Consider the following 23,700-nt stretch of genomic DNA (forward strand, 5'->3'; position numbering starts at 1 on the left):
ATAAGGTGGGTGTCAATCCGTAACTGTTAATTATTAACACATAACACTATGTATCAAATAGCATGCTTATAATTGCATTGAAAGTATTATAAATAACAACAGGATTATTTTCATTGTGAGTGCCTTCAGACATTATAAGAAACCAAATGTAAACATTTTTTGACGGATTTCAATTTATTTTCTTAACTATCCATTACTTGCTTGCTTAGACTTTATTTCGAAAAACCTTAGAAAACCGCTTTGAATTAAAGCCAAGTTTCCTTTCAGAAAGGCAATTAGACAATTAAATCAAATAATACAAGTAGATGTCTCAAGTAGAACTATTTTTACATGAAGGGAATTTCAATAACTCTATCTCTAAAACCGATGCGTTGGGTACCTGTATACTTGTATTGCTTCCAAAGATCTTGTTGCTTACGGACTGTTTACACTGATAAATAACATTAACAGACATAGCGTCGTGACCATGATATCATTTTCTACTCTCAAAATGTAGCTTAAGCTATAACAATACATCCGTTGTTTTTTCTATCAATCACTTGCTACAGTTATTTTTTTATGCATTTATGACGCAATGGAATTTTAAGTAAGCCAAAATTCCTTACGTTGAATATTAAGAGATGATTTATGTTTTATCACAGTGACCCCGTACTCTTTACACTTGATGTTTTAGTTTCTGTAACAATGTTTTAAAATGAGCCAAGCGTTTCGTAAGATCTAGGAGATAATAAATATAATAAGAAAAGAAATCTGTACAAGAGTTTTATGCGGCTACAATTACAATTTTGACTTTTTATACATGCAAATTGCCATTGTGTTTATATACTAAGCAGAATCTTACTTCGTCGAATCTCTGAGAAACTTTGTTGAAGATTTTCCTGATCAGACTCCGTCGTTCCCTGTGAAATCAAATTCTGATGTATGGCAATACTGCTTACTAAAGACACAGGAGGCAGGGATCATGTATTCAATCATTTCTTGTGCTAGCTGAAACATTAACGATCAACTAGTAAATAAGTATCGGTGCTATAGTTAATGATTTTCCATCTGTTTTCTTTTCAACTTAGATTACTTCCTTATTGCCTCTAGTAGGGTTTAAATGATAACATAATACTAGTTTTATATATCTGGTTTTCAGTGTTTTATGTTCTGTCTCAGAATCTTAACCTCCTTTGTGACTTTCTATGAAATATTAACGATTGTTTTCTGTATCGTGTCGTAAACGTGTACGAACATTCCATTGTTTTTTATGCAAAAACGTGGTGATATTTAAAACATTTCTTTCTAACATCATCATTGGTAATAAAAGTGTTACATGGTTTGCCATAGATCATTAAATCTATCAGTAGTTCATGCTACTTAAGTTTAAATCTGTTAAACTTTTCAGGAACAGAAAATAAAAGTAAATGCACATCACATTGCTTTATGTATTTCAAGAAGCAGTAGCAGTTAGCGCACGACTGCTTAGTCTTTGTTTTATTTCTTCTTACTTCTCCTCAATCGATTTCAATTATGATTGGTAGCAAAATGTATTTGTTTGTTCTTACATGTTTTTCAACAATTGCGCTTGATGTTGGATTGGTGAGTTCACTAAACAGTAGTTTAATCCTCAAGCTAGTCAACCACGGGGACTCGGTTACTTTAAATTGTTACCTTGGAGACAATATAGGCAACAACTGGATTTACAACAACGCTGCGATAATTCCTACGAAGAGCTACAAACTTTTGAGAAACAACTCTCTGGAAATAAAAAATGTCGACTACATCCACCAAGGAATTTACGAATGCTTAGACCATACAAGGTCAGTTATTGTTGATTATTACCTACAGATAGAAGGTGATTGTTGGGATCGTTCCACATCGGTTGTAGGTGAAAACGGTGAGTACCTTACTATCACTATTGTGTGTAATGCTTTGACCTATTCATATGGCACCAAGGGTAATATGTTGTTCGACAGTTCAAATTATCAGTTCAAATATAGCTTACCAACATGCGTACTTCACAATCTGATCTGGCTAGTCACAACGACCTGACTCTGATCGTAAAAGTAAGACAGTTGATGATACCACTGTGATTTGATTTCTTTTAGTTTAGTTTGTCTTTATTGGTTAACGGAATAGTTTAGTTTAGTCAGGACACTCAAGTCCCTATCAAGGACCCTATAGGAGGGAAAAAATGTGCGGTGCTGAAAGATGACTCAAGGCTTTCATTAAGGGAAATTCATTTATCCTAACACCGGCTTCCTCATTAGTTTTCGGTTTCGTTGTTCATTAATTCGTGGTCTTTACTTTGCTGGCTGAATTTATATCTGTGTTAAGGGAATTAGTAGACCATGCGTTGGCCATGCTAGTGATATTAAAGTACTTTAACAGAATGTTAACCAATAAATGCCTTGTATAATATACAACCCATTGCTAACTGAATGGTAAAGTTAAGGTTGCTATTAAAACCACAAACTATGATGCCCACTTCTAACATTATGCATTTATGCTTACATCTATTCTGACGCAAGTATCCATGATATTCTCTTCTTTCTGTACATTCTCTTTGGCAATTTTGATGACCTTTTGCCCCCGTGATATAGTATTGTGTGGAACGCCAAAACGGACATTATTCAATAACTTTTTATGCAGCATAATGATCAATACTTGAATTTTTATTGGGCAGTCTGTCAGCTGTCACAGAAAGTTCGCCATTTAGGACCAAAATCATATTGTCTTTATTATGCAGTTTATACTGCCGCAAAATGACTTTTCGTCATCATGAATTTGTAGTTATTATACGCGCAATATTTACAGTCACATAATGACCAAGAAAAAAAATAATTATGCGGCAATGTTATAGTCAAACAAGGACTTACGTAAATTTTACTCATAATGCGACAGTCTATACTGCAGCAAGCATAATGACTTCCGTTAACATACTCGTTATTCGGTAACATTTAATGCAGCAGAGTGACTAAAGCACTCGCCCAAACGGACATTACTTTATGCATTTTCCAGCAACCGTTAGGAAGGAAGATTGATGTCAAATGTCTTCTTTGTAATATTTTCGAACTATTTCAGACATAAATATATCTGTTATTGGTGAAGTACCATCGGCTGATTTAATTGTTACGAAAGGTACCCAGTTAGCCTTACGATGTCAAACACAATCAGACGCCCCCATAGTGGAGATGTGGTGGTTACTTAATGACGAAAGGATAAGTGTCCCGATGGAAACTTGTGGTAATCTGTTCAACTACACGTTGGGTTCTACTGCATCGTTTGCCTCCGTGACGTTGTTGAACATAACAGTCGACAGCGATGCTGGTTCCGTTGTTTGTGTTAGAAGGGTGCATGGTTCATCGACTGAAGGACAAGCCGAATTGAAGTACTTCTCACATGGTTAGCCTAAGTCAGTCACTATGCACTTAAGATATTATATTGAATGAGGTCTTCAGTCACTGCAGTAAGAAACAAAAACAGGGTGTCTGGTAGAGCACAATATAATAGATGATGTATGTCACAACTCTCCATCGTAACGTCCATGGGTAATTTATGTAACTTAATCTGCCAATACTTTCTTTGTATTTTCATTTTCACTTTTGCTGGTAGGTTTTTATAAGATCCTTAACTTTGATCGTAACAAGGATACTTAAATTCATTATATATATATATCGAACTTTTCCCCAGAGTTTAATGTGGAGAGCAGTAACAAACTCTTGAAAGGCTTGACTGCAGTTATTGCTGGGGTATTACTTTTAATGTCAATATTGGCTGTTTACTTCCTGAGAAAGGGTAAGTGATTAGTACTTGTTAAGACATGTGACTTACTCAAACTGTTTAAAACAGCTTTTTTGCACAACTGTAGCTTTAGTTAATGATGTAGCCAGCTTCATAAGCATAAGTAAAGTGCCGAGTTATGTTATGTTAACTTTGATAACTTCCGTTGTTGATTTATGTTTAGAGAACTTTTGAATAACGCTATCATTTTTGTCCCTCTCGGGTGTTCACTTAATTAGTTTCGATTAATTACTGAAGCTTGTTTTCATTTTTGATTGAATTGATTTATAAATGTTTTCTTTGACCGATGCACAGGAGTCACCGGTTCCTATGCCACAAGGTAAATTCTACTTGATTTTGTTACACACATTAACACGTTTTAAAAATATCTTTTCTTTTACATGTTAGTTTTTTTTTTTTTTTAAACAACTGCATATGAAATGTTTCGCGAAAAATACTTCCCTGTAGAACATTTCCTTGTAGTGCAAAGCAAATAAAACACACGGAAGATAATTAGTTTAATCCATGCCAGATCTGCTTTTGAGACTGAGTTCCGCATTCTTGGCGGATTTCAAATTACGTTTTGGTTCAGACTAACAAGAGTTATTGTCGTATATCCAAACCTCTGTACGTTTGGTAACTTTCTTGACTGAAACGCGAAATTGTTTGGCATAGCGGACGTAGTTTTAGTTACATTGGCGATCTTTTCTAACTTCATTGTCCTTTTTCTACGTGACATATCGGTTTCGGTGTGCAGTTGACGTAAACAAATATTGTTATTGCTTGATGACCAATATTCATTTTCAGCAATATTGAGACATCGGCAGACGGATCAGCGAATTTGACTGTTGTGAGACAGATGAAAAGAATACATACAGGCAAGTCAAGCTTTGAACAAAGTCTCAGATGAACTACGCATTACATAAAAAAAAAACTTCCTCATATACACATTTCAGCAAGCTGCGGATGAATCGAGATTTGCTTTATTAACAAAACAAACTGTAATACCGTCCTTCTTTCTAATTTGTCTTCGGGGGGGGGGGGTGTCTGTATCCAGTTTGCACCTCACCACTTGAAACCGTTATATTGTTCTTCCTTCAAAATTTTTCAGGGGGCGGGGTTGGTATCGGGTTTACATCTCATCACTTTGTAAACAACACATTTCACACTATCAATTTAGGTGACATTTTATTTCACCAAAGTGGAAATATATAACATTTATACTAACAACGCTTGCACAAGGCTACACTGAACCGGTATTCACATAAAGATGCCAGGTTGGCAAATATTGCATTTCTTTAGCTATAACTGTTTGTAAGGGGTGGGGGTTGTTTTAAATAAAAGTATATGCTTGATTTACTTAAAACTTGTTAAAAGTACTATTTATTGATACCTACCAGTTGTGTCATGCCTGATAAGGTACTTTGTAAAGGAATGATATAACTGTGTCGTAAAATTGTTAGTTCACTGAAGGTACTGGCTAGATTCAACAGGAACACAATACATCAAAAGTGTTCTCTCTTCAAAAGTGAAATAAAAATACGAGTACATTGTAGAAATATAAAAACCAAAAACATTGTACAAATATAAAACCTAAATATGATTCGATACCTTAACTTTTGGGGCAACTTATTGCTTTGTCGATAAAACTATGTAAAGAAAAGTAATTTATTTCTTATTTTGGAACAGGGAAAAAGGCATCGACACAAAAGACGAACATGTAAGTAACTACGACTTCATTTTGATGATTCGCTCAATCGATATATGTCGATATATTAACAATATTGAGGAAAGACTAATAAGACTGTAAGTAATAAAATCTAGGATCTCTCTCCCAAGAGAAGTAGTAACAGCATTGTTTTCACGTTGTATTTAAACAGGGAGAAGAAGGCAATGAGAAGAAGTTCAAAAGGTAAATCTCGTATCGAGAGATAAATATAAATGTTGTGGTTAATTTTTTTCCAATGTCATACCTTATTAATAGCAAATGTTAGTGTCAAAATTTCATTAACAGAGTATGGCTAATGATTAAATGTTATCTCCTCATTATTTTCGTTTCGTCTTTCAACAGACAAAAAATGTCCAAAGCCGCCAAGGTAGGACCCTGCCTTACGATCGGTTTAAAATGATACTACCTATTGCATCTAGCGCTTCCAATGTAGAATAAACTTAATTTAAAGTCCATTGGAAACAGTTGCCAATGTTCCTACCAAAATGTATGCATGATATTTTAGCTAAAAATACATTGTGAGATGATATGTAATGGTGTTCAGCCTAATGACATTTTATGAAGAAATTATATAATATAAGATGTAAATAGGGTGTAATAACATCGACACTTTGTGTTTTAGAAATAGTTTACACGTTTCAGAGACAATATCAGACGACTGTATGATATGATATAGCAGATCAGCGTTGTCAAATTTATTCAAATTGAGTGCTTTATTTTCTTAACCTGGGATGGTCAAATTTCTTTGTTTAACTTTGAAGCTAAAAAGTAGGTAATTTGTGAATTTGAAGAAAAAAATGTTGCAAATGAAATCAAAAGTTCCTTTATTAATTGTAAAAGTAAGCAAGATGTCTTAATTAGATGAGTTACAATCTTATTTTAAGGCATAAAGTATGTATTCAAATTGTTGACCAAACTTAGATTGCTACATTCGTGGCTAAACATAATTTTTCAATTTTTCTTTATTTTAGGCAACAATTGCGGTTCACAACTAAGCCAACTCCCACCTGTGATAAAGGTGAGGTTGGCCGTTAATAATAGTTAGACCAGCATTTGTAAATACTTAGTTAATTACAATAATTAGAGTTTCATCTAACAAATGATGGGGCTACATATCTGTCGACATTGATTTTAACGTTGCAATCCCAAACATTTCCAAGGGGTTTGTCCCTTGTTTCTAAGAACTTTCCGTTCTAAGTCCACGGACGTGTACATTATCCATTTATTTTATGCACAGGTTATTACTCATCTATGGAACAAAACAGCACTGCAGGCAATGTTATCCAACGTCAACATGTGAGTCTCGTTGTTGAAATCAAAGTCGGAACAGTTTACCGAAGATGGATGGGAACAATACATGTTCCAAGTATGGGCACAAAATGTGTCTTTGTAACCAATGTCTCAGGTAACTATCAAAGTAAAACATTTGATGCACATTTAGTATAGTATTGTAAAAGACTATGGTAAGCTTGATTTCCAGCTTGTCGAGTTCTTGAAATAATCACGATCATGAACCCACTAAGTAAAACAAAAAGAGACCCCTCCTCTTGTAATTTTGTTTCATGTCAGTCTTATAAATTGAAATCTTGTACCATAGACAAGAAATTGACAACTCTTCTAATATAATACCAAGCCACCTATATGCCGTTTTTGGAAGAATTTCAAACGAGCAATTGCACTTTTTCCTTCCTTCATATGACAGTGATTTGTACTCATAGATTCCACGTTACAATGTTCACGGGGGTATTGATTTCCTAAAAATCATAAAACCTACTATTTCATTCAGAAGTCGGAATAATAATTGCTTTCCAGTGTTCCTTCACTCTGTATCTGTATCTTCACAGTGTATCTTTACTCTAACTACAAGAAAAGAATGTTCTCACTGTATGTTTTTCTTTTCATTGATCAAAGATCATACCCAATTTGCAAACTGTTTATGTAGTACATCTTACAGTCTCCAGAAACTGCTAAGAGTATTCGTTAACGTTTCTATGTAGGTAAATCAGAGTACGATGACTTAAATTGGAGTGAATATGTTAAACGGGTGTTGGAATTGCCAAGTTGCAAGAATTTGGTTCGTTCGGAAGTTGTTTGCATTGACAAAGGTAAGGTCATATTTCCTTTAACTAAATACTTTTTTTTTCAAGTATGCCATTCACATAACGTGTCAATACAGTCTTATTTACTGCCACATTGTTAAAAAATAATAAATGTACTAGAATATCATGTTAATTCACTTTCTTCGTTTATATTATAGAAATGGGTTTTAGTTGTTGTAAAGCCTTATAGATCGAGGAAGGATTAACTTGCCTTGTTAAGCTTAGAGAAGAGAAGAAACAAGTACGATTAAGATGTATTTTGGAAGCAAACAAAACTAAATAAATGCAAAGTAACTTCCAAATAGATCATGAAATATGTCATGATTCGGTTCTCTTTTATTTCCTAGCCAAAAAGAAAAAAGGGGGGAAGTGGAAATACTTTCAAACGTTTCATGACGGTGTGCAAGTGCATCATTTTGAAATACTTGTTATAACTGTTCTTGTTCAAAACAGCTGATATCCTGCTAATACAGGAGCACCTTATCTGTGTTACATTGGCGGAATATCTGGAGAGTTCTTCTTCACTTCCCGCCTTCTCCAGTTTGAAATTCATACAAGATATACTTAATGGGATGCAGATAATTCATGCGTATGGGGTAAGCACCAATAAATCTAACGCGTGTATCTACATACAAGGTGTAAACAAGCCTATTCATATAATGTGCTTATATTAAACAAACATGGAAATTAACACAACTTAGCACTGGGAAGATTCAATGATGGATACAATCATTCTACTCATGCACTACACCCCAACTCTATAGCAACTTAGTAAGTTAGGACGACTACGTACGTAAATTACCCTAACTGCTTTCATAAATTCTGTAAAGACGTCAAACAGAACTATCATCGGTTTAGTTATTTATTCTTATTAATAATGTCCCAATTATCTACCGTACTTTTCTGATGCACTTGATCATGGTCCATTCAACCGGCCGTATTACGAGGTGAGGTGTTAATTAACGTAGATGCATTTAAGACAAGTCACACAAGACCTAGACTGGACCCGAAAACAGTTGCCCCTGACATTGGGGCTCTAAACGCATCACGTGATGTTACAGCACATAACCTCAGGTTCCTTAAGGCAAAGAGTAATTTGACATTAGTACAAGTGACCATCAACGCAAGTGAACTCAGCGGCATTCCGTTAGACGGTTCGTTATAACCTTGTTCAACATCGATACTCGGTCGTTAACAGTACACCGTGGATCGGTCACCAACCTTAACCGGATCATGTGTAGTATATATTACATTTCCAAGGGAGTCGTGATGCTCACTTGACGTGACATCGTTTTAATCGATGTAAGCGGACAATCTGGGAGACTTGTCTTTGAATAAAAGAGAAAATACCTTCTTCATGCAAACTTTCATAAATTGCTTCCTTTTCACAGCTACTTCATCCAGGTTTATCTGCAAGTAAAATTTTAATCACTGGACAAGATTGTTGCAAATTGTACGACTTTGCACTAGCTGACTATGCATCCAAGAAGGTTGCCTATATAAAATCAAAGGTTAGAGGAAAGCGACGTAATATCTCTCGCAAAGAAAATAAATATAAATATTATTTCAACGTTTCAGATGTGAGTATTCATTTATCAATCAATCTGAGAATTGAGAGGAGCTGATGATCGTGATGCTTTAAAGTAGATGGAGTTTGTTCATTTATATCTGTCATTTCTGCCTCCGATGTTCACCCCATGAACCTAATTTGATGTGTGCGAGTAATGTCGTCCTACACCAAGGCTCTTAAATGATTGAAAAGTTGAAACCTTATTGTAGAACTTCAAACAAGAAGGAACTAAGAAGGGATTGTAAAACCCAATAAATGTCTCATTTGCGTGCTTAAGTATATCAGCATTTTACTCGATTGTAATGAACTGCTCGATTGACCACAATTAGCTCTTATTTCAGCTATTCCTTGCATTTGGTTTTACAGAGATTGGTATCACTAAATGACTTTGCTCCAGAATCTTTAAACAGAAACGAATACGTCCGAGCCAGTGATATGTGGTCGACTGCAGTTGTTATCTGGACAGTGTTAACTAAAGGTAAAAGAAAATGACACGTAGGGCCAATTGCTTGCATGTAGATGTAAAATCAAGATGCCCTTGTATAAATTGATGATTGAGGTTTGTAGGCAAACAACAATATCATGGAGTATGCTCGGTAGGCAAGCCAGACAATATTGAATGGTTGTTAATCACTATGGATTGCCTTGAACTAGTTTAAGACATTTACGAGCTCATTATTCTCATTAATGACGTAAGGAAACATCCAATGTATGATATTTGGGGGCTATTAGATGGTACCGTTACCAAAGCTTTTTTTATATGCCAGTTGTCTTGTAGATAACACAACCGATTGTAATCAGTGATGTTATTACAAAGTATTGTACATATTAACACGATCACATGGAATTTTCTGTGTTTCTATCATTTTGAAGTATATTATTAGAAGATAACATTTGTGTCTATGAGAGTTGGACACGTTGTTTTCCATCACGGCTAACACATACAAATAAACCTCGAAAGTAATCTATATCTATCGTTTACAGAGAGTCGTATTTCGAGACTATTATAAACAAATTTTTACTCATTGTTACTGATAACTGATGATGATTCTTATGACAAATCTCAATTGATTCCTTCATTTTCTATCTCATAAGGTTCCAGTCCATTTCAGCCAGAGGACACAACATATGGTGAATCCAGTATTAAATCGAAAGAGAACAGTGAGCTGCTGGATACTTTTCAGGATGTCAGGTACTGGCTTTCTCCGTTTCATTTTTTAAATTGATAATGTTTACTTTCCATCTTTGTCATGTATTGTCGTATCATATTTCTATTCCTGTATGATAAGCCTACTAATATACTACTAATATATAGCCTACTAATATAGAAAGTTGTTAAAATGGTTAGTTAATGTTTTCTTGTAGATCATTTGGTTACATTAATATTTTCTAGCCTTCAAAGTTACATCGATCATTTTTAACTTATCGATAATAACCATTCACATTCCATTCAATTGAACTGATGACTGATGTACATGTCAGCATGTAACCGTTGTAAGTTAATAAGTGCAAAAGTTTCTCTCTTCTTGTTTGTATATTACGATCTAAGAGGAAGCATTCTGTTCGATTGCTGGTCCGATGAACTTTGCAAGCGACCATTCCCCGAAGAACTAGCAGAAATATTTCAAAAGGTTCCAGTATGATTAATTTATGTCATCTCTTTGTTTAAGTTAAACTTATTGTATTCGTAAAAATACCCTGAAGGTTTAGTTAACATTACCTTTCAGCTTGGTAAGAACATTTGATTTTTTGATTTGCACTTTTATAGAACAATGAAATTGTGAACCTGTTGTTTATTGACAATCACATACATATACGATACTTTTGTAATTTTAGATTCTTTTATCTAACAATCGCTAGCCATTCGGTGTTATTACTAGTCTTAAGTCATATACTTATACAGAGAGTGTGGTGGACAATTGGTTAAGGCATCGGACTCGTGATCCAATGGTTGCTGGTTTGATTCTAGCCTAGCTTATTGCGTTTTGACCTTAGGCAATATGCTTTATCTCAATTGCTCTCTCCACCAAGGGGTTACATGGGAACCTGTGAGTTAACTTGTCATTATGCGCAGAACATAACTGAGGCCGAACGGAGGGATTGTCTCCGATTTGAGACCTATTGCTGGTATAAAGCGATATATAAAACATTGAATATTATTTCGGTGTTATTAATAATCATACACTAAATCTTTTATTAATAATTTCCTTATTTTTACACCTCCTCCATTACAGGTACAAATGAGCATCAAAACAAAACCTTCTCATTCCATTGATGATAAGAGCAACGCAGGGTCTTCTGATACCTACATTACTATGACCAGCTCAGTATCACCAATGGATGTTAAGAAAAGACGAGCGTCCACGGAAATAAACATCTCCCAAGAAAACTTGTATGACTGTAGCTACTTGTATGATTGTTGAATTGTATGTGCCTCGTAATGCTGATTGATCTTATTCGAGAGTTCTAGACGGATTTTACTAGATGTACATACTAATTATTTCTTATCGTTCAGTTAAGTACGGTACGTGCTTGTGAATAATGATGTTTAATGAAGAACTACGCAGAATATTATCAATATAGTTAAATGACGATGCTCTCTTAATTTTACATTGAGATAAAGTAAGCGTGACACGCCATAATTCAATAAGTATTGTATGATTATGGGATTGATCTTCCTGCATAGATGTTTGAAAGTTTCTGAATGTTAATCCATCAACTAAACAGGAACTTCAGCCAATGTAGGTCTGAATATCTGTCTGCTAAGTAGTACAATACTTCTGTATGAGCTTTCATTTTCGATTTCCGTATATGAATTAAGAAATAAATGATGTTCTTCAGTGGAAGAGCGTAATGGTAGAGTAGTTAAGGCAATTGATTTGCGATCTAACAGTGTTTTTTACGTTATCCTCCACCCTAAAGGTTAACTTCTACAAAAAGGGCAACTTTGAAGATCTATTTGTTGCAGGTTCGAGTCCTAGCAAATTCATTAACTTGTATCTTTGGGCAAGACACTACATCTTAAGTGTCTCTTCTGTATAAACCGGTGAGACTACTTGTATATATAATTAGGTACAGCGGATTATTCCGTTGATGTGGCATAATACAACTGATCAAATTTTCACGCTTGTGTTTCTAGGTGTGACATGTACGTAGAAACAACTAGAGAATCCAAATAAGTTGAAAGTTATCAGGTGTGATCAGTCATTTCGACGAATGTGCTTGATGGATCAAGTTATTGAGAAATCATTGGATGCCCCTGTATTTAAGAGTAGTCCTTTAATTTGCATGCTGTTAGTTCATCCACTTTGCATATCACATAGTACATTACTTGTTGTACCGATGTTCGTTATCATGAAGCACATACACATATCATATTATTAGGTTGGTCAAGGGTTTATGTTTGGGACTGTGTTGTCATTGGTGTCCATGGTCCTTCCGTAAGTGATTTCAGTTAAGGCAATAGCTGTTCAGTTTTGAAATACAGATTGAAAGGAAAATCATTCAAAACGCGGTCACGTTTGTTGCACATAACAAAATTACAACTATTTACATTTTTTATATTTAACTCCTATTATTTTCTTGTGCTTTAATTGAGAAAACAGATACCCCAGCTTTGTCAATAAACTAAAGGTGCATATCGAAACATCTTCTTATTGTGGTTGAAACAGAAAGTAATTGAAGCTAATGTTTCAGCACATAGGGGTGCAGGGTTTGACGTTCTAATCAAACAAGCAACAGGATTTCGTTAGTAAACGACCATATGAATACATTTATAGAGTGTATTGAATTTTCATTGTATGTTATTTCTCAAGCATTGCAGTGAATATTTAGTTTCGTTATAGTCGATGAATGAGTGCATGCCATAAATTTCATTACAATTATAATATTACAATTAACAAGACTCTATTTGATCCGAGTTATTTTGTAGAAATTTCCGTTTCTATTAAAGGCAACCGAATGTGTCCCCAAAGGGATGGAAGTAGAAATTAACGATTAGTTGTAAAGTGCGGTATCAAAAAAACATAGCAAATGATGAGGAAGAGAAAACAGCTAACAGACAAAAGAAGCAAAACCAGCAAGGAAATGAGCATACCCATGAATTCGATTTGAGAGGATGTCGGTAATCGACCTAATAAAAACTTAATTTAAAGAAAACCGGCCACCGTAAGTCCGTACGATAAGACAAGATAGATCAATGAATAGAAAACTGCGTATAGTGGTGACGAATTCAATAGTTTATTACAAAGTATTTCGAAAACACCCAATGATATCTCTACTATACTATTCTTTAGAACGAGGAAAACAAACTCTTAACTGTTTGATTATAGACATAAGACAAATATACAAATCACTAAATGGTATTACAGGTTAAACATAATGACAGTGACAATTGTCATGTGTTTAATGTTTGTTATACTCTACTGCAAGTCAGAGCAGGCCTGTATTTTTTTTTGTAGTTCTTCAATACTCTGGTTAATCCTTTAGCTTAGTAGAGTGTGTAATCACACCATATAATTTTACATATGCAGCTCTTAAAATTGAACTGTTTCTTTGCATTTCTGTTTGCTATATATTACAGCGTGTCACGAAAAATATGTCATTACAACAAAGACGTTAAAGACAGATAAGAGCTAGGTCTATCGTCGTTAGAATAAGAAGTGATTTCGAAGCGTATTATTACGTAATACTTACTTTGTACAATATAATGACTGACCACGAAATACATGCAAATGTAACATACCATGCCATAGCGATCGTTGATCATTATCAATTTATAATCGAGGAACTCCTACATTAGTTGTTCATTAAACAGTCTTTACATCTAAGCTATTCAGATGATAAACCGACAGCATACCTTAATTTTGTTCCAGAATACACAATCCTGAGAGCATTTTGCGTAGTATTCCTTATGTCATTTATCGAGATCAAGCGAGTGTATATACTGAATAGCTATTTCATGTTCAGCATTCTGCGTTTGCACTTTTGGAGCAAATATGAGTACAATAAGTTTAAAAACAGATAAAACAAAGTGACGACAAAAGAACCTCAGTGACAATATAAACAAGTAGTAACTACGGTTAAAATGCTATCTGATTAATGTAGCTGACTTCAACAACAACAAACAAGACAACAGGACAAGTTGATGAGCAACGTTTACTATTTTAGTAGACTACGTTTCATATTTGACGCCGCGGGGTTTACCCATTCAACAGTGAATGTGTTATTCATTAGACTGCTTCTTAGTTGAGCGCAATGATTGCCGACTTCTGGGAGGTAAGGCGTTCTTTCGAGTTACGCAGGCAATTTATTTGAATTACAATTTTGACATACTTCGTCCTCTAAATGACGTCTCTCGGATTTCTGTGATAACATGAAAATTTTTTATTTATTTAAATGTTAAGCTAATAAGATGTGTATTTACAATGTTCGTTTGGCTGATGGTCAATTCATAAAAAGGGCGACAAGTCAATTTTTTCACCCATGCCAATGAAGTTCTTAGAAAAAATATTTAAAATGCTAACATAATATACATTATCATTCTATAATAGAATCTGGGTTGTGAGAAAGGGACTTTACAAATAAACACATTTAACTATTAACAAAATAGTATTTCTTAGTCAGGTTAATATTCCGAGACCTTAAATGAAGAAATATCCATATCGCTTTAAAGTCGACACTATAGATGTGTAGATGTGACACCAATTCATAATTACATGGAAAGGTAATCGATGTAGTTTCTTTGACACCGTCTTTTGATGTAACGATATGCGGGAAGTATTGCCTCACCTGTAATTCAAATGAGAGAAATAACGTTATAGTCCGCTTGTTAGAGAATATACAAATAAACTTGAAAAGTCATAACTTCAAGCAACACGCGAAGCTATCAATTTACATTACTGCATCGTTTATTCAACATCAATGTTACTGTTATCTGTTAAATAGCACGGAGTTTTTCTTCATTTGTTTTAAATATTGAATAAAAAGTTTAAATTTTCTCGCAGATATTCTTAATGATATTCATGCAAATAAAATTCTAATAAAATATTTCAAGAATAAAACTAAAATTACTGTTTTCTAAAGTGTATACTCGATAACGAAGAATTATTAATGTTAGTTTGTAGTCTAACTTCACTAATAGTTTCTCCATCTGACACTTTTGAGGAGGATACAAGTTTTAATGTTGTCTAGAACTTATGATTATCGATATTCGTTCAAAGTTTGCTGTCTATTTTCCATTTACACCAACAATGTTGATGTTGTTTTCTAGGCAGAGATCTAGAATATTATTTCCAATTTGTTTTGAGAAAAGTCGTACCTGTAACAATAACTACAATAGCTGCGTCTAAAGTTATGATACCAATTGATATGTAATTTCCGTAGTCACTGGAGATAGGAACAGCAGCGAAAAGAACGTTCACAAAAATCACAGCCAGGGAAAAGAGCTGAAAGGAGGAAATGTGTGGATATAAAGAAAATCAGTGACTTTATATGTGCGCACTTGCAATCGTTTGTATTCAATGTATTTGCTTTGATAAGCAAGATGCCGTTTAACTAGTAGAGTACTTTACGTGATCTTGACACTTTGTAGTCTCATGCAATGCCTGAAAATCAGTAATGGTTGAACTCGTTACAGAAGAAGCGGTCTCGTGACCACTAAAAAGTGGTCATGTGAGGACAACTGAGGGTATTTCCAAATTAGACTTTACGATTACTAACTATATCACTAACATAAATGACTCATCCTACGTTGCGACACTAAACACTGGTACAGGAGTTCCTGGAGCAATGCTAACTTTGAAAATTAAAATCACATGCATTTAAAGTTAGTTGCAGCTGCTGTTTTATCAATAGTACCATCAAATATTGATGGAAAAAGATGCTTTTAGCCAACATGACAAATATTGTATTTACGAACCACGATATTCATTCATAAGTATAGGTATATCACGCTCTGGCAATCATACCGTTTTATCTAAACGAGAAACAGTTTAGAATTTGCAATGTATCAATTTCCAGGTTTAAATACTTTAAATAGCCGATGTGACAATTATATCGCTTACTAATAGGGACAAAACTCACCTGTAACCGTTGTTCAAATGGGCTCTTCATTGGTGAAAACTTCACGTGGAGTGTGAGGAACAACACAGATACACCGATGGTAATAAACTTGGTCAGTGGATCATCCCATCCTAGTAATGTAGGCAACATTGTCTGCGTAACCTTTCTGACAAGTTCCAGAATTTCCCAAAACCAAAATCCGGGCTTGAAATTCTCACAGAGAAAGTTCAGCCAGACGGAAATGGCACGAGTTTCTTCGTTATTCTCACTACTGTTCAGTGCTATGGGCTCGCTCATTAAGCTATCTACACTGTTGAGAAGGTCTGTGTCTGGTTCAGAGATATGGTCGTAATCACGCTGTCTCTTGATATATTTACTCAAAAAAAGTAAGAGCAATAGAGGAAAAGATATAACATAGAGAAGAGTGGCAAGGAGAGCAAATATCTGATAATAGAGGAGATCACTACAGACAATGTCATAATCAGCGCGAAGCAGAGTGATTGAAATATCATTTTCTTCGTAAATCGAAAATGTATCACAGGCACCAGGGAACAAACTGAATATGACGTCACACGTTGATGGATATGTCACAAACAGAATTAACAGGACATACGTTGATAGTGCAGATCTCGTTTTGGCAAGCCTAAGTTTCAGATCATGCGCATTGTAGCGTTTTCTGTACTTAAAATAGACTCTTAAAATGTGTTGACAAGCAAACGCAATCAAAATTACGACAATGGGAAACAAGAGAGCGATTGTAAATTCGAGCTTAGGATCCAATGAAAGTTTCTCGTGTAAGCAATGTTGTTTCACAATCAACCTTAAAATGTTAAATTCAAGTAACGAAATCCATTCTCCAACATAATGTAATACTCCAGCCCAACTGACACTGTGAAATGCCTCGAATAGCTTGCCAACAACCTGATAAAAACCTAGAACAATTTTGACCCTAGATGATACAATGTCTGCTATGGTTCTCCCTTCTTCTGAGCGATTCTGCTTCTTGCTATTCATCATCACAAACACTAGGAATATGATGAAAATACAAACAGTCATACTGATTTTAAAACAAACCCATACAATATTTGGACAAGGAAGGCAAAATCCTAAGACAGAATAATACCCCTTCACACACTTACTACAGAGCCATCCTCTGTAACCCACCGCACATGAACCAGCAATTCCATCAACCTCATGACTGTTATAATTCACACAGTTTTCAGGTCTTGAACAAGCAAATACTCTGGGAATCAATTGTTCATATTCAACGGTGGATTGATCGTAATGTACGTTTTTAGTTTGTAGATTCAGTACAAACTTAGAATATTTCATTAAGCTGGCATTGGGAAAAGTCCAATTCCAGTAATAGCCTGGTAAAAGAGCCTTGTAATCTTGAGAACAATTCAATCCTTCTTCTAGACATACTGAGCATTTCTCGAATCGATGTAAGCGAGTGTAGTTCTCTTTGCAGAGACAGGCTCGGTATCCAGCGAAAGTACTTTGTTTAGTTCCTTCGGGACACAATATGCACTGCGTTGCTGACGAGCCATTTCCAGTTTTAACGAAGCTACCGTTATGACAGTGAAGACACGAATTGGTTCCGATATCATCTTGATAAAAACCACCTATATGAGAAGAAGAATGCTACTGATAAATATAATCAATCTGTTTAATTCCACTGGAGGTTTAAGCTAAGGCATAATATAGTGCAATAATTTAATAAGCTCCAATACTCGGTTTCAGGTACTTTTGTCTTCGTAGACGTTGTTGACCTAAATGGTTGTAGACCTACTTTTTTAACTAGACTCAGTTTGCAGCATTTCACCTTTAAACGTCGATTTTGTACTGGCAGAGAACCAAAATACCACCCACTCCTTTCTTCGCCGTCATTTTCCTCTGCTGTTTCTATTAGGTGCATGATCACGGCTTCATCAGTCGGGCGTTTATAATCCCTCCTCCCAACTTTGAAAACCTGTTCACACTACTGGTACATTTAAGCAGGGTTTTAAGCATTCACTTACCTGCAGGGCAAGGAGTACATTGACCACTTGCGTTGCCATAGCTACCAGGGGGACAAGGTCGACATATGGCTCTACCACGTTTCAAAGAACAGTCAAAGCCTTGGTGTCTTAGGACCTCATAAAAGACATCTCCAGATCGACTGAACGTTAGTGTAGGAACAAAACTGTTGGTAACGCATTCACTTTGAAAAAAAAAGAAACGATTACAAATGCCTTCGATTGCAAATGCCTTTTTTGTTTTTTATTTTTTATAAGTAGGTTAGATGAATGCAGAGTTGATAATAAAGCTTTTTTAAATGTTTACGAAGCCTCTGCTTACTGTACTGTTCTGTTTGTATTAGGACTGTGTGTATAAACACTTATGTGATAAACGAACGAACACATTGAGCATTCAGAAAGGTATAGCGTTTTTTCAGATATATCTTGCTCTCTCAAAGAGACTTCCATGATAAATCAACACATAAATATATAACGAAAAGAGGAGTTGCAGTGATTTTGTTTTATGTATCCCAGATTCGTGATTACACATCTGCCTCACTCTCCTCTTCGTACTTACGTTGTTGAGTGCAATAATATGGTGATTAACAGAAATCAAATTTTGATCATAAATTCCATGAAGAATTAACTTATTTTCCACAGTTATACATTGTTATACTTGGTGATGCTCTGCAGAAAATGTAGATGCTCTGCAGCTGGCGTTGTGGTCATGTGGTTGAGGCAGTGGGCGTGTGATCTAAGGACTACACCCTATGGGAAGTCCCCCGGGGGACACGTGACTGTGGTCCACTTTGGTGCCCAGGAGATATTGATTGAATTGTGCACACATTGGTGTGTAGGTGTGACAAGTTACCAATATGTTGCAAAGTCGTGTGAGAGGACCTTGGGTTTGAACAAGACTAAACATCAAAGAGAAAAGAAAAGGAAACAAAGATAACCACAGCTTAGCAGATAAGGTGACAAGTCTTCCTCACTTCATCCTATTGGTGTCGTTGATGGCATGATATGGTGATTAGCAGTTCATCAAATACCTAACTACTTTTCTTAACCAACCGCCATTAAGAAATCTTGTAAAATAAATAAATAAATAAGAATTTCCTTTTTTCAATACCTTGTGATATTTCTGCTTGACATCGGTAAAGACTTCAGGTAACCACAGCTAAGCAGTCTGTTAGGATTAACAATGATGAAAACATATATTCTGTGAGTTATTATCTGTTCGTGTGGAATCTTGAAGTGAACAACTGATGTATGGAAAATGTAGGAATCATATGTTGTGGTATGAAACACTATATTTTGATATTTTATTGATGTTGTGTTCGATCGATACTGGAAAGTCAACCCACCTAAAAGTGCACCGTTAAAAGAAACGATGAGATTAGACATAACATTTACAAGTGTAGTCAAGCAGCATCAATCTACCGAACACATATTCCAATGTGCAGGCTTACAGCCAATGGAGTGAAATATGTAAATATATGGACAATGTCTTATCTTGTATAAATAAACCATGGCCTCGACAGAATGCACAGAAGTTACAATGTCTTAATTAATGCAAGAAAACGTCAGATTTCAACTTACAGTTTCATGTTATGGGGCATATCTTCGAGCGCATTCGCTGAGATGTATTCAAGACGGTTTTTGTAAAGATGTCTTTGATGGACATATACACAAAAAGAGAAATGACGCAGAGTTAACAAAGTTAAACATACTTTTGATGGCTACTAGCTATTCGGACGAAAAAAAAAAAACATTAACACATCGGTCTTCAAACATGTGCCTCTATTCATTTACAAAATGTACGAATGACACCGCTGTTTTCATCATTATCAGCAAAGGAGGAAGGTGCATAGGTTAGAGGATATGGCCATGCCCCCCGTCCTCAGTCGGTGGAAATGTCCCGATCTGCGAGTTTTGTATTCTGATGGCGGAAGAATTAGACGATTGATACGGGTGTTCACTCCCCCTTTAAAGCCTTATACAAAGTACAATACAAAAGTTGGCGTACATAGATATTTATATAGGCTTAAGTATTTACTCCTATATGAAAGTCGTCAGCCCCCCCCCCACCCTCCACGACCCTCTCACCCACTTAACCACCATATTTAGTTCAATTTTCTACTCACGCCACTGCTGCCAACAAGGAAAGCAATGATTAACATTCGACTGGTACTTACAGAGTTGATTGTAATGTTGTCTTCGTGAATGAACTGTTCTTGAATTTTGTGATTTTGTTGTTGAATAGGTAGCTTTGAAATAAAATGAAAGTTATTTAATGTCATTTATCCATGATCTCATGAAGCGAAGAGAAAACAAGGAACGAAAACCATGTTGAAATGGATTAATTAATACGACCAAGTTCTGACTTACATGTTTTCAATAGGCATGTCTGCAAAAGCATTTTCCTCAACTTCACTGATTTCGTTGTTATTGAGAAATCTTAAACCGAAAATAGGATACAAGTGTTAAACGGATTGATAGGTGACAACATGTTGTGCTGTTATGGTAAATATACCAGTCTACAAATAATCAGGTATGTTACTCACATATGTCCTAGTCTACTAAATCCATCGAGTAATCCATTTCGTACACGAGTGAGGTTATTCCGTTGCAATAACAGGAACTGCGCGTCGTGTTTCGTATAATTAAACAGGCCGAACGGTATTTCCGTTAAACTGTTGTTTGCAAGATCTCTGTAACGTATATTAAATAACAAACAAAGAAACCAATCAATTTAACGTAAGTCTAAATAAACGACTGTTAAATAAGATAAACAAGCTAGAAAGTAGACCAACGAATATATCGTATGTATGGAGAAACAACTGATAAATTCAAGATATAGGATTTGACTTTGAATGATCTGATTGGTTAATTAAAATACTCTCATTTAATAAATGATAATAATAATAATAATGATAAAAAAATAATAATAATAAATGATAAATAAAAGTAAAAAACACTCAAACTTCAATTCATCTTATTGCGTTGTAATGTCTTCATATTTCTTCATGAAATCGGCATGCTCTTACCAACATTGCTGGTAAATGGGGAAGATGCCACCTTTCTTTAACATTGTATTACATTCATTGTTGTGTACCTACGATGTTCGTTGGTTAAGATGAAAGCTAAAAAAAATATGTTGCTACTATACTTCTGAGAAGCAGAACTATGTCATTCAAAACTTTCTAATTAAGTAGAACATAGTTTGCCTACTTCGTAATTTCTTCATAAAAAATATATTTACATAGTATAGTTTACAATTTTAGAAACTGAATGTTACTTACATGCAATAACTGATAGTAATATTGCTAAAGAGATTCGCCGGCAGTTGTCGAATGTTGTTTCCTGAAAGTGACCTGCAAGATATTTTGGAAACAAATTATATATATATATATATTTACATACATATATATATAAATATATAAACATATAATATATAAACATATATATATATATATATATATATATATATATAAATATATATATATATATATACATACATACATACATACATAAGTATACATATGAAATTTCACCACACCAAACTAAGGCAAAAAATTGTTGCAACATTATGTCATCGACGTTCATCATCTGACATAAAAATACATCTATATATAACACGTCAAAACACCGCAATCAGATTGAATCGTTTTCATACAATATAAACAGGCCAGTCCAGATATACTGGTACTTCACATGAACACACATGAACAAGATTAATAGAGCTTTAGCTGAGGAAATCTCTACTTACAAGTAAGAAATGATTTCTAGTCCGTTAAAGAAGCGTTGATGAACGTGATGTAATTTATTGTTGGAAAGAACGCTGAATAGAACGAAATAAATTAAAAATTAATCAAAAAAGTATGTAGATATTGTCCTGTAGTTGTTAAGAGTAACAACGGTGTTAGCGGTATTGTTAAGCGAAACACATATTGGAGAGACGAGTTGCTACTGAAAAATCTGAGGAAGATTCTTCAAAGTGTCATATATCACTGTATCAATTAACCACACACTATATCCCAACTCATTGATTAGCCTTCAATTGTGAACATTGTTGCATAGCTAGGTATAAGTTAACTCTGCCGAAACATTAGGGAATGGGCTGACATTACCATTCAACATGGCTTAGAATAGTCATTTACGTATCTTTACGTCAAAAAACATTTTTCACATCAATAAATTGGCTTATTAATTTCGAGTGATCACTAAGCAAATCTTTACGGTCGTTACAATGTGTGATTCTTCTTAAATAGATGTAATAATGCAATTTACTTTATGATGGTATAGCCTATGAAATATTTTACTCAGGCATTGTATCCTGTCGGTCTTCCTAAATTTCATTTTTTTTCAAAAGAATGTATGGCTCGACAGATTAAAAGTTCTCGCTTAGCTTCAAATAAAACAATTTCCACGTACTACGGGTTTTATTCCTCTATTCGTTTTGTATTACATAACTGTTAAGTCCAACTAAAGCAGAGAACGACTACATTCTTATACTTACAGGTAGTATATTTTCGGTGTTGACTTGAAAAATCCAGGGGGTATTTCAGTTAGAAGATTATCTGATAAGTGTCTGTATTTGAATATGGGAAAACCAACTTAATATGATCGCATTGTAAGGGCTTAGCAAGTAGTGATAAATCGAACCTCACAAGTCTTTGTATATTAACTCTAAGATTAACGTCCGTATTATGTCAGCACATACCATTACCAGGGCCTGACAGGTAATAAAGAAAGATACACGGACATTAATACAATATGATAATATCATAAATACGGTCGGTGGAGAACAAGTGAACAAATGAAAGAAACGTTTGACACACAATAAAAGTCATATGACATTGTAAGTGCTACTATTGAATAGTAAAATAGTGCGCCGAAATGTTATTATATCTGTATGTGTTGGCAGGTGGAATACCAATCTCACTTTTAAGAGCATAACCTTTATATCATATGTGAAAAAGCAGAAAGTTAAACGCATATTGGATCAAATACTAACTTCTATGTGAGTGCAAATATGATCGCCTCACCATTTATTTTATGCAATGTGATTGTACGACGTTTATAATGAAGTTTTTTGTAATGTTTTTTCTTATTAGATCTAGTCAATGATATACTTAACGATATCTTACATTGATTAAATAGTCTTAGTAACAAATGAATACTCTTTTGCAACTTACAGTCGTTTAAGTTCGTTATTATTTGAGAGCAAAGTCACTGGTAAAGTCTCGAGTCGATTTCCTGACAAATCTCTGGAAGAAAGGTCCAATAGAAATATAGATGTTCTAGAAACATATATTGAGAAAGAGACGGGTTTGTGTATAACTTTATAAGGTCCTGATGATCCATGTCTTAATATGTTTATTGTCGAACATGAAGAAGAGTTTGACAGAAATCCGTCGTTTAGAGCAACGAATAACTTCAGAGCTCTTCCTTACCAATCACAAGGTATACAAG

At 34.8% G+C, this 23,700-nt stretch overlaps 2 protein-coding genes across 8 annotated transcripts in view; one reads left to right on the top strand and one right to left on the bottom strand.

The window, feature by feature from the left end:
* LOC139982910 (ephrin type-A receptor 2-like) lies at positions 1-14,106 on the top strand. Of its 4 annotated transcripts, none has more exons than XM_071996104.1 (17): positions 3-1,879; positions 3,124-3,387; positions 3,676-3,780; positions 4,081-4,105; positions 4,573-4,643; positions 5,455-5,485; positions 5,646-5,677; positions 5,837-5,861; positions 6,466-6,512; positions 6,732-6,899; positions 7,492-7,599; positions 8,047-8,189; positions 8,985-9,104; positions 9,530-9,641; positions 10,259-10,355; positions 10,713-10,794; positions 11,398-14,106. In XM_071996104.1, the coding sequence occupies exons 1-17, from the start codon at positions 1,513-1,515 to the stop codon at positions 11,584-11,586; spliced, it is 1,986 nt and encodes a 661-aa protein (XP_071852205.1). In that variant the 5' UTR covers positions 3-1,512; the 3' UTR covers positions 11,587-14,106. The 4 variants fall into 4 exon arrangements, with proteins under 4 accessions (XP_071852206.1, XP_071852205.1, XP_071852204.1 ...); XM_071996103.1 differs by having other exon boundaries at positions 4-1,879; positions 3,067-3,387; XM_071996106.1 differs by having other exon boundaries at positions 1,666-1,802; positions 3,067-3,387.
* The window catches only part of LOC139982903 (uncharacterized), a 35,644-nt gene continuing 23,715 nt past the window's right edge, over positions 11,772-23,700 (bottom strand). For 3 of the 4 annotated variants that reach the window (XM_071996072.1, XM_071996069.1, XM_071996068.1), the window contains 13 exons: positions 23,424-23,495; positions 22,745-22,816; positions 21,995-22,066; positions 21,528-21,599; positions 20,790-20,936; positions 20,614-20,682; positions 20,421-20,492; positions 19,825-19,896; positions 19,355-19,411; positions 18,247-18,428; positions 16,247-17,850; positions 15,483-15,609; positions 11,772-14,953 (listed from right to left, as the gene is read on the bottom strand). In XM_071996072.1, the coding sequence (XP_071852173.1) occupies positions 14,877-14,953; positions 15,483-15,609; positions 16,247-17,850; positions 18,247-18,428; positions 19,355-19,411; positions 19,825-19,896; positions 20,421-20,492; positions 20,614-20,682; positions 20,790-20,936; positions 21,528-21,599; positions 21,995-22,066; positions 22,745-22,816; positions 23,424-23,495 (2,695 nt within the window). In that variant the 3' untranslated portion in view covers positions 11,772-14,876. The remainder of the gene's footprint in view (positions 14,954-15,482; positions 15,610-16,246; positions 17,851-18,246; positions 18,429-19,354; positions 19,412-19,824; positions 19,897-20,420; positions 20,493-20,613; positions 20,683-20,789; positions 20,937-21,527; positions 21,600-21,994; positions 22,067-22,744; positions 22,817-23,423; positions 23,496-23,700) is intronic. The other variant, XM_071996070.1, reaches the window with a different exon arrangement.

The sequence above is a fragment of the Apostichopus japonicus genome, chromosome 16, assembly GCF_037975245.1.
Source record: "Apostichopus japonicus isolate 1M-3 chromosome 16, ASM3797524v1, whole genome shotgun sequence".
Taxonomy (NCBI): Eukaryota; Metazoa; Echinodermata; class Holothuroidea; order Aspidochirotida; family Stichopodidae; genus Apostichopus; species Apostichopus japonicus.

Bases quoted from the DNA above. Each gene is read 5' to 3' on its own strand.
- LOC139982910 (XM_071996103.1), top strand. From the start codon at position 1,513: ATGATTGGTAGCAAAATGTATTTGTTTGTTCTTACATGTTTTTCAACA. The intron at 4,644-5,454 runs GCAAGTCAAGCT...ATTTTGGAACAG, and splicing joins GATGAAAAGAATACATACAG to GGAAAAAGGCATCGACACAA. The intron at 5,862-6,465 runs GTAGGACCCTGC...TCTTTATTTTAG, and splicing joins AAATGTCCAAAGCCGCCAAG to GCAACAATTGCGGTTCACAA.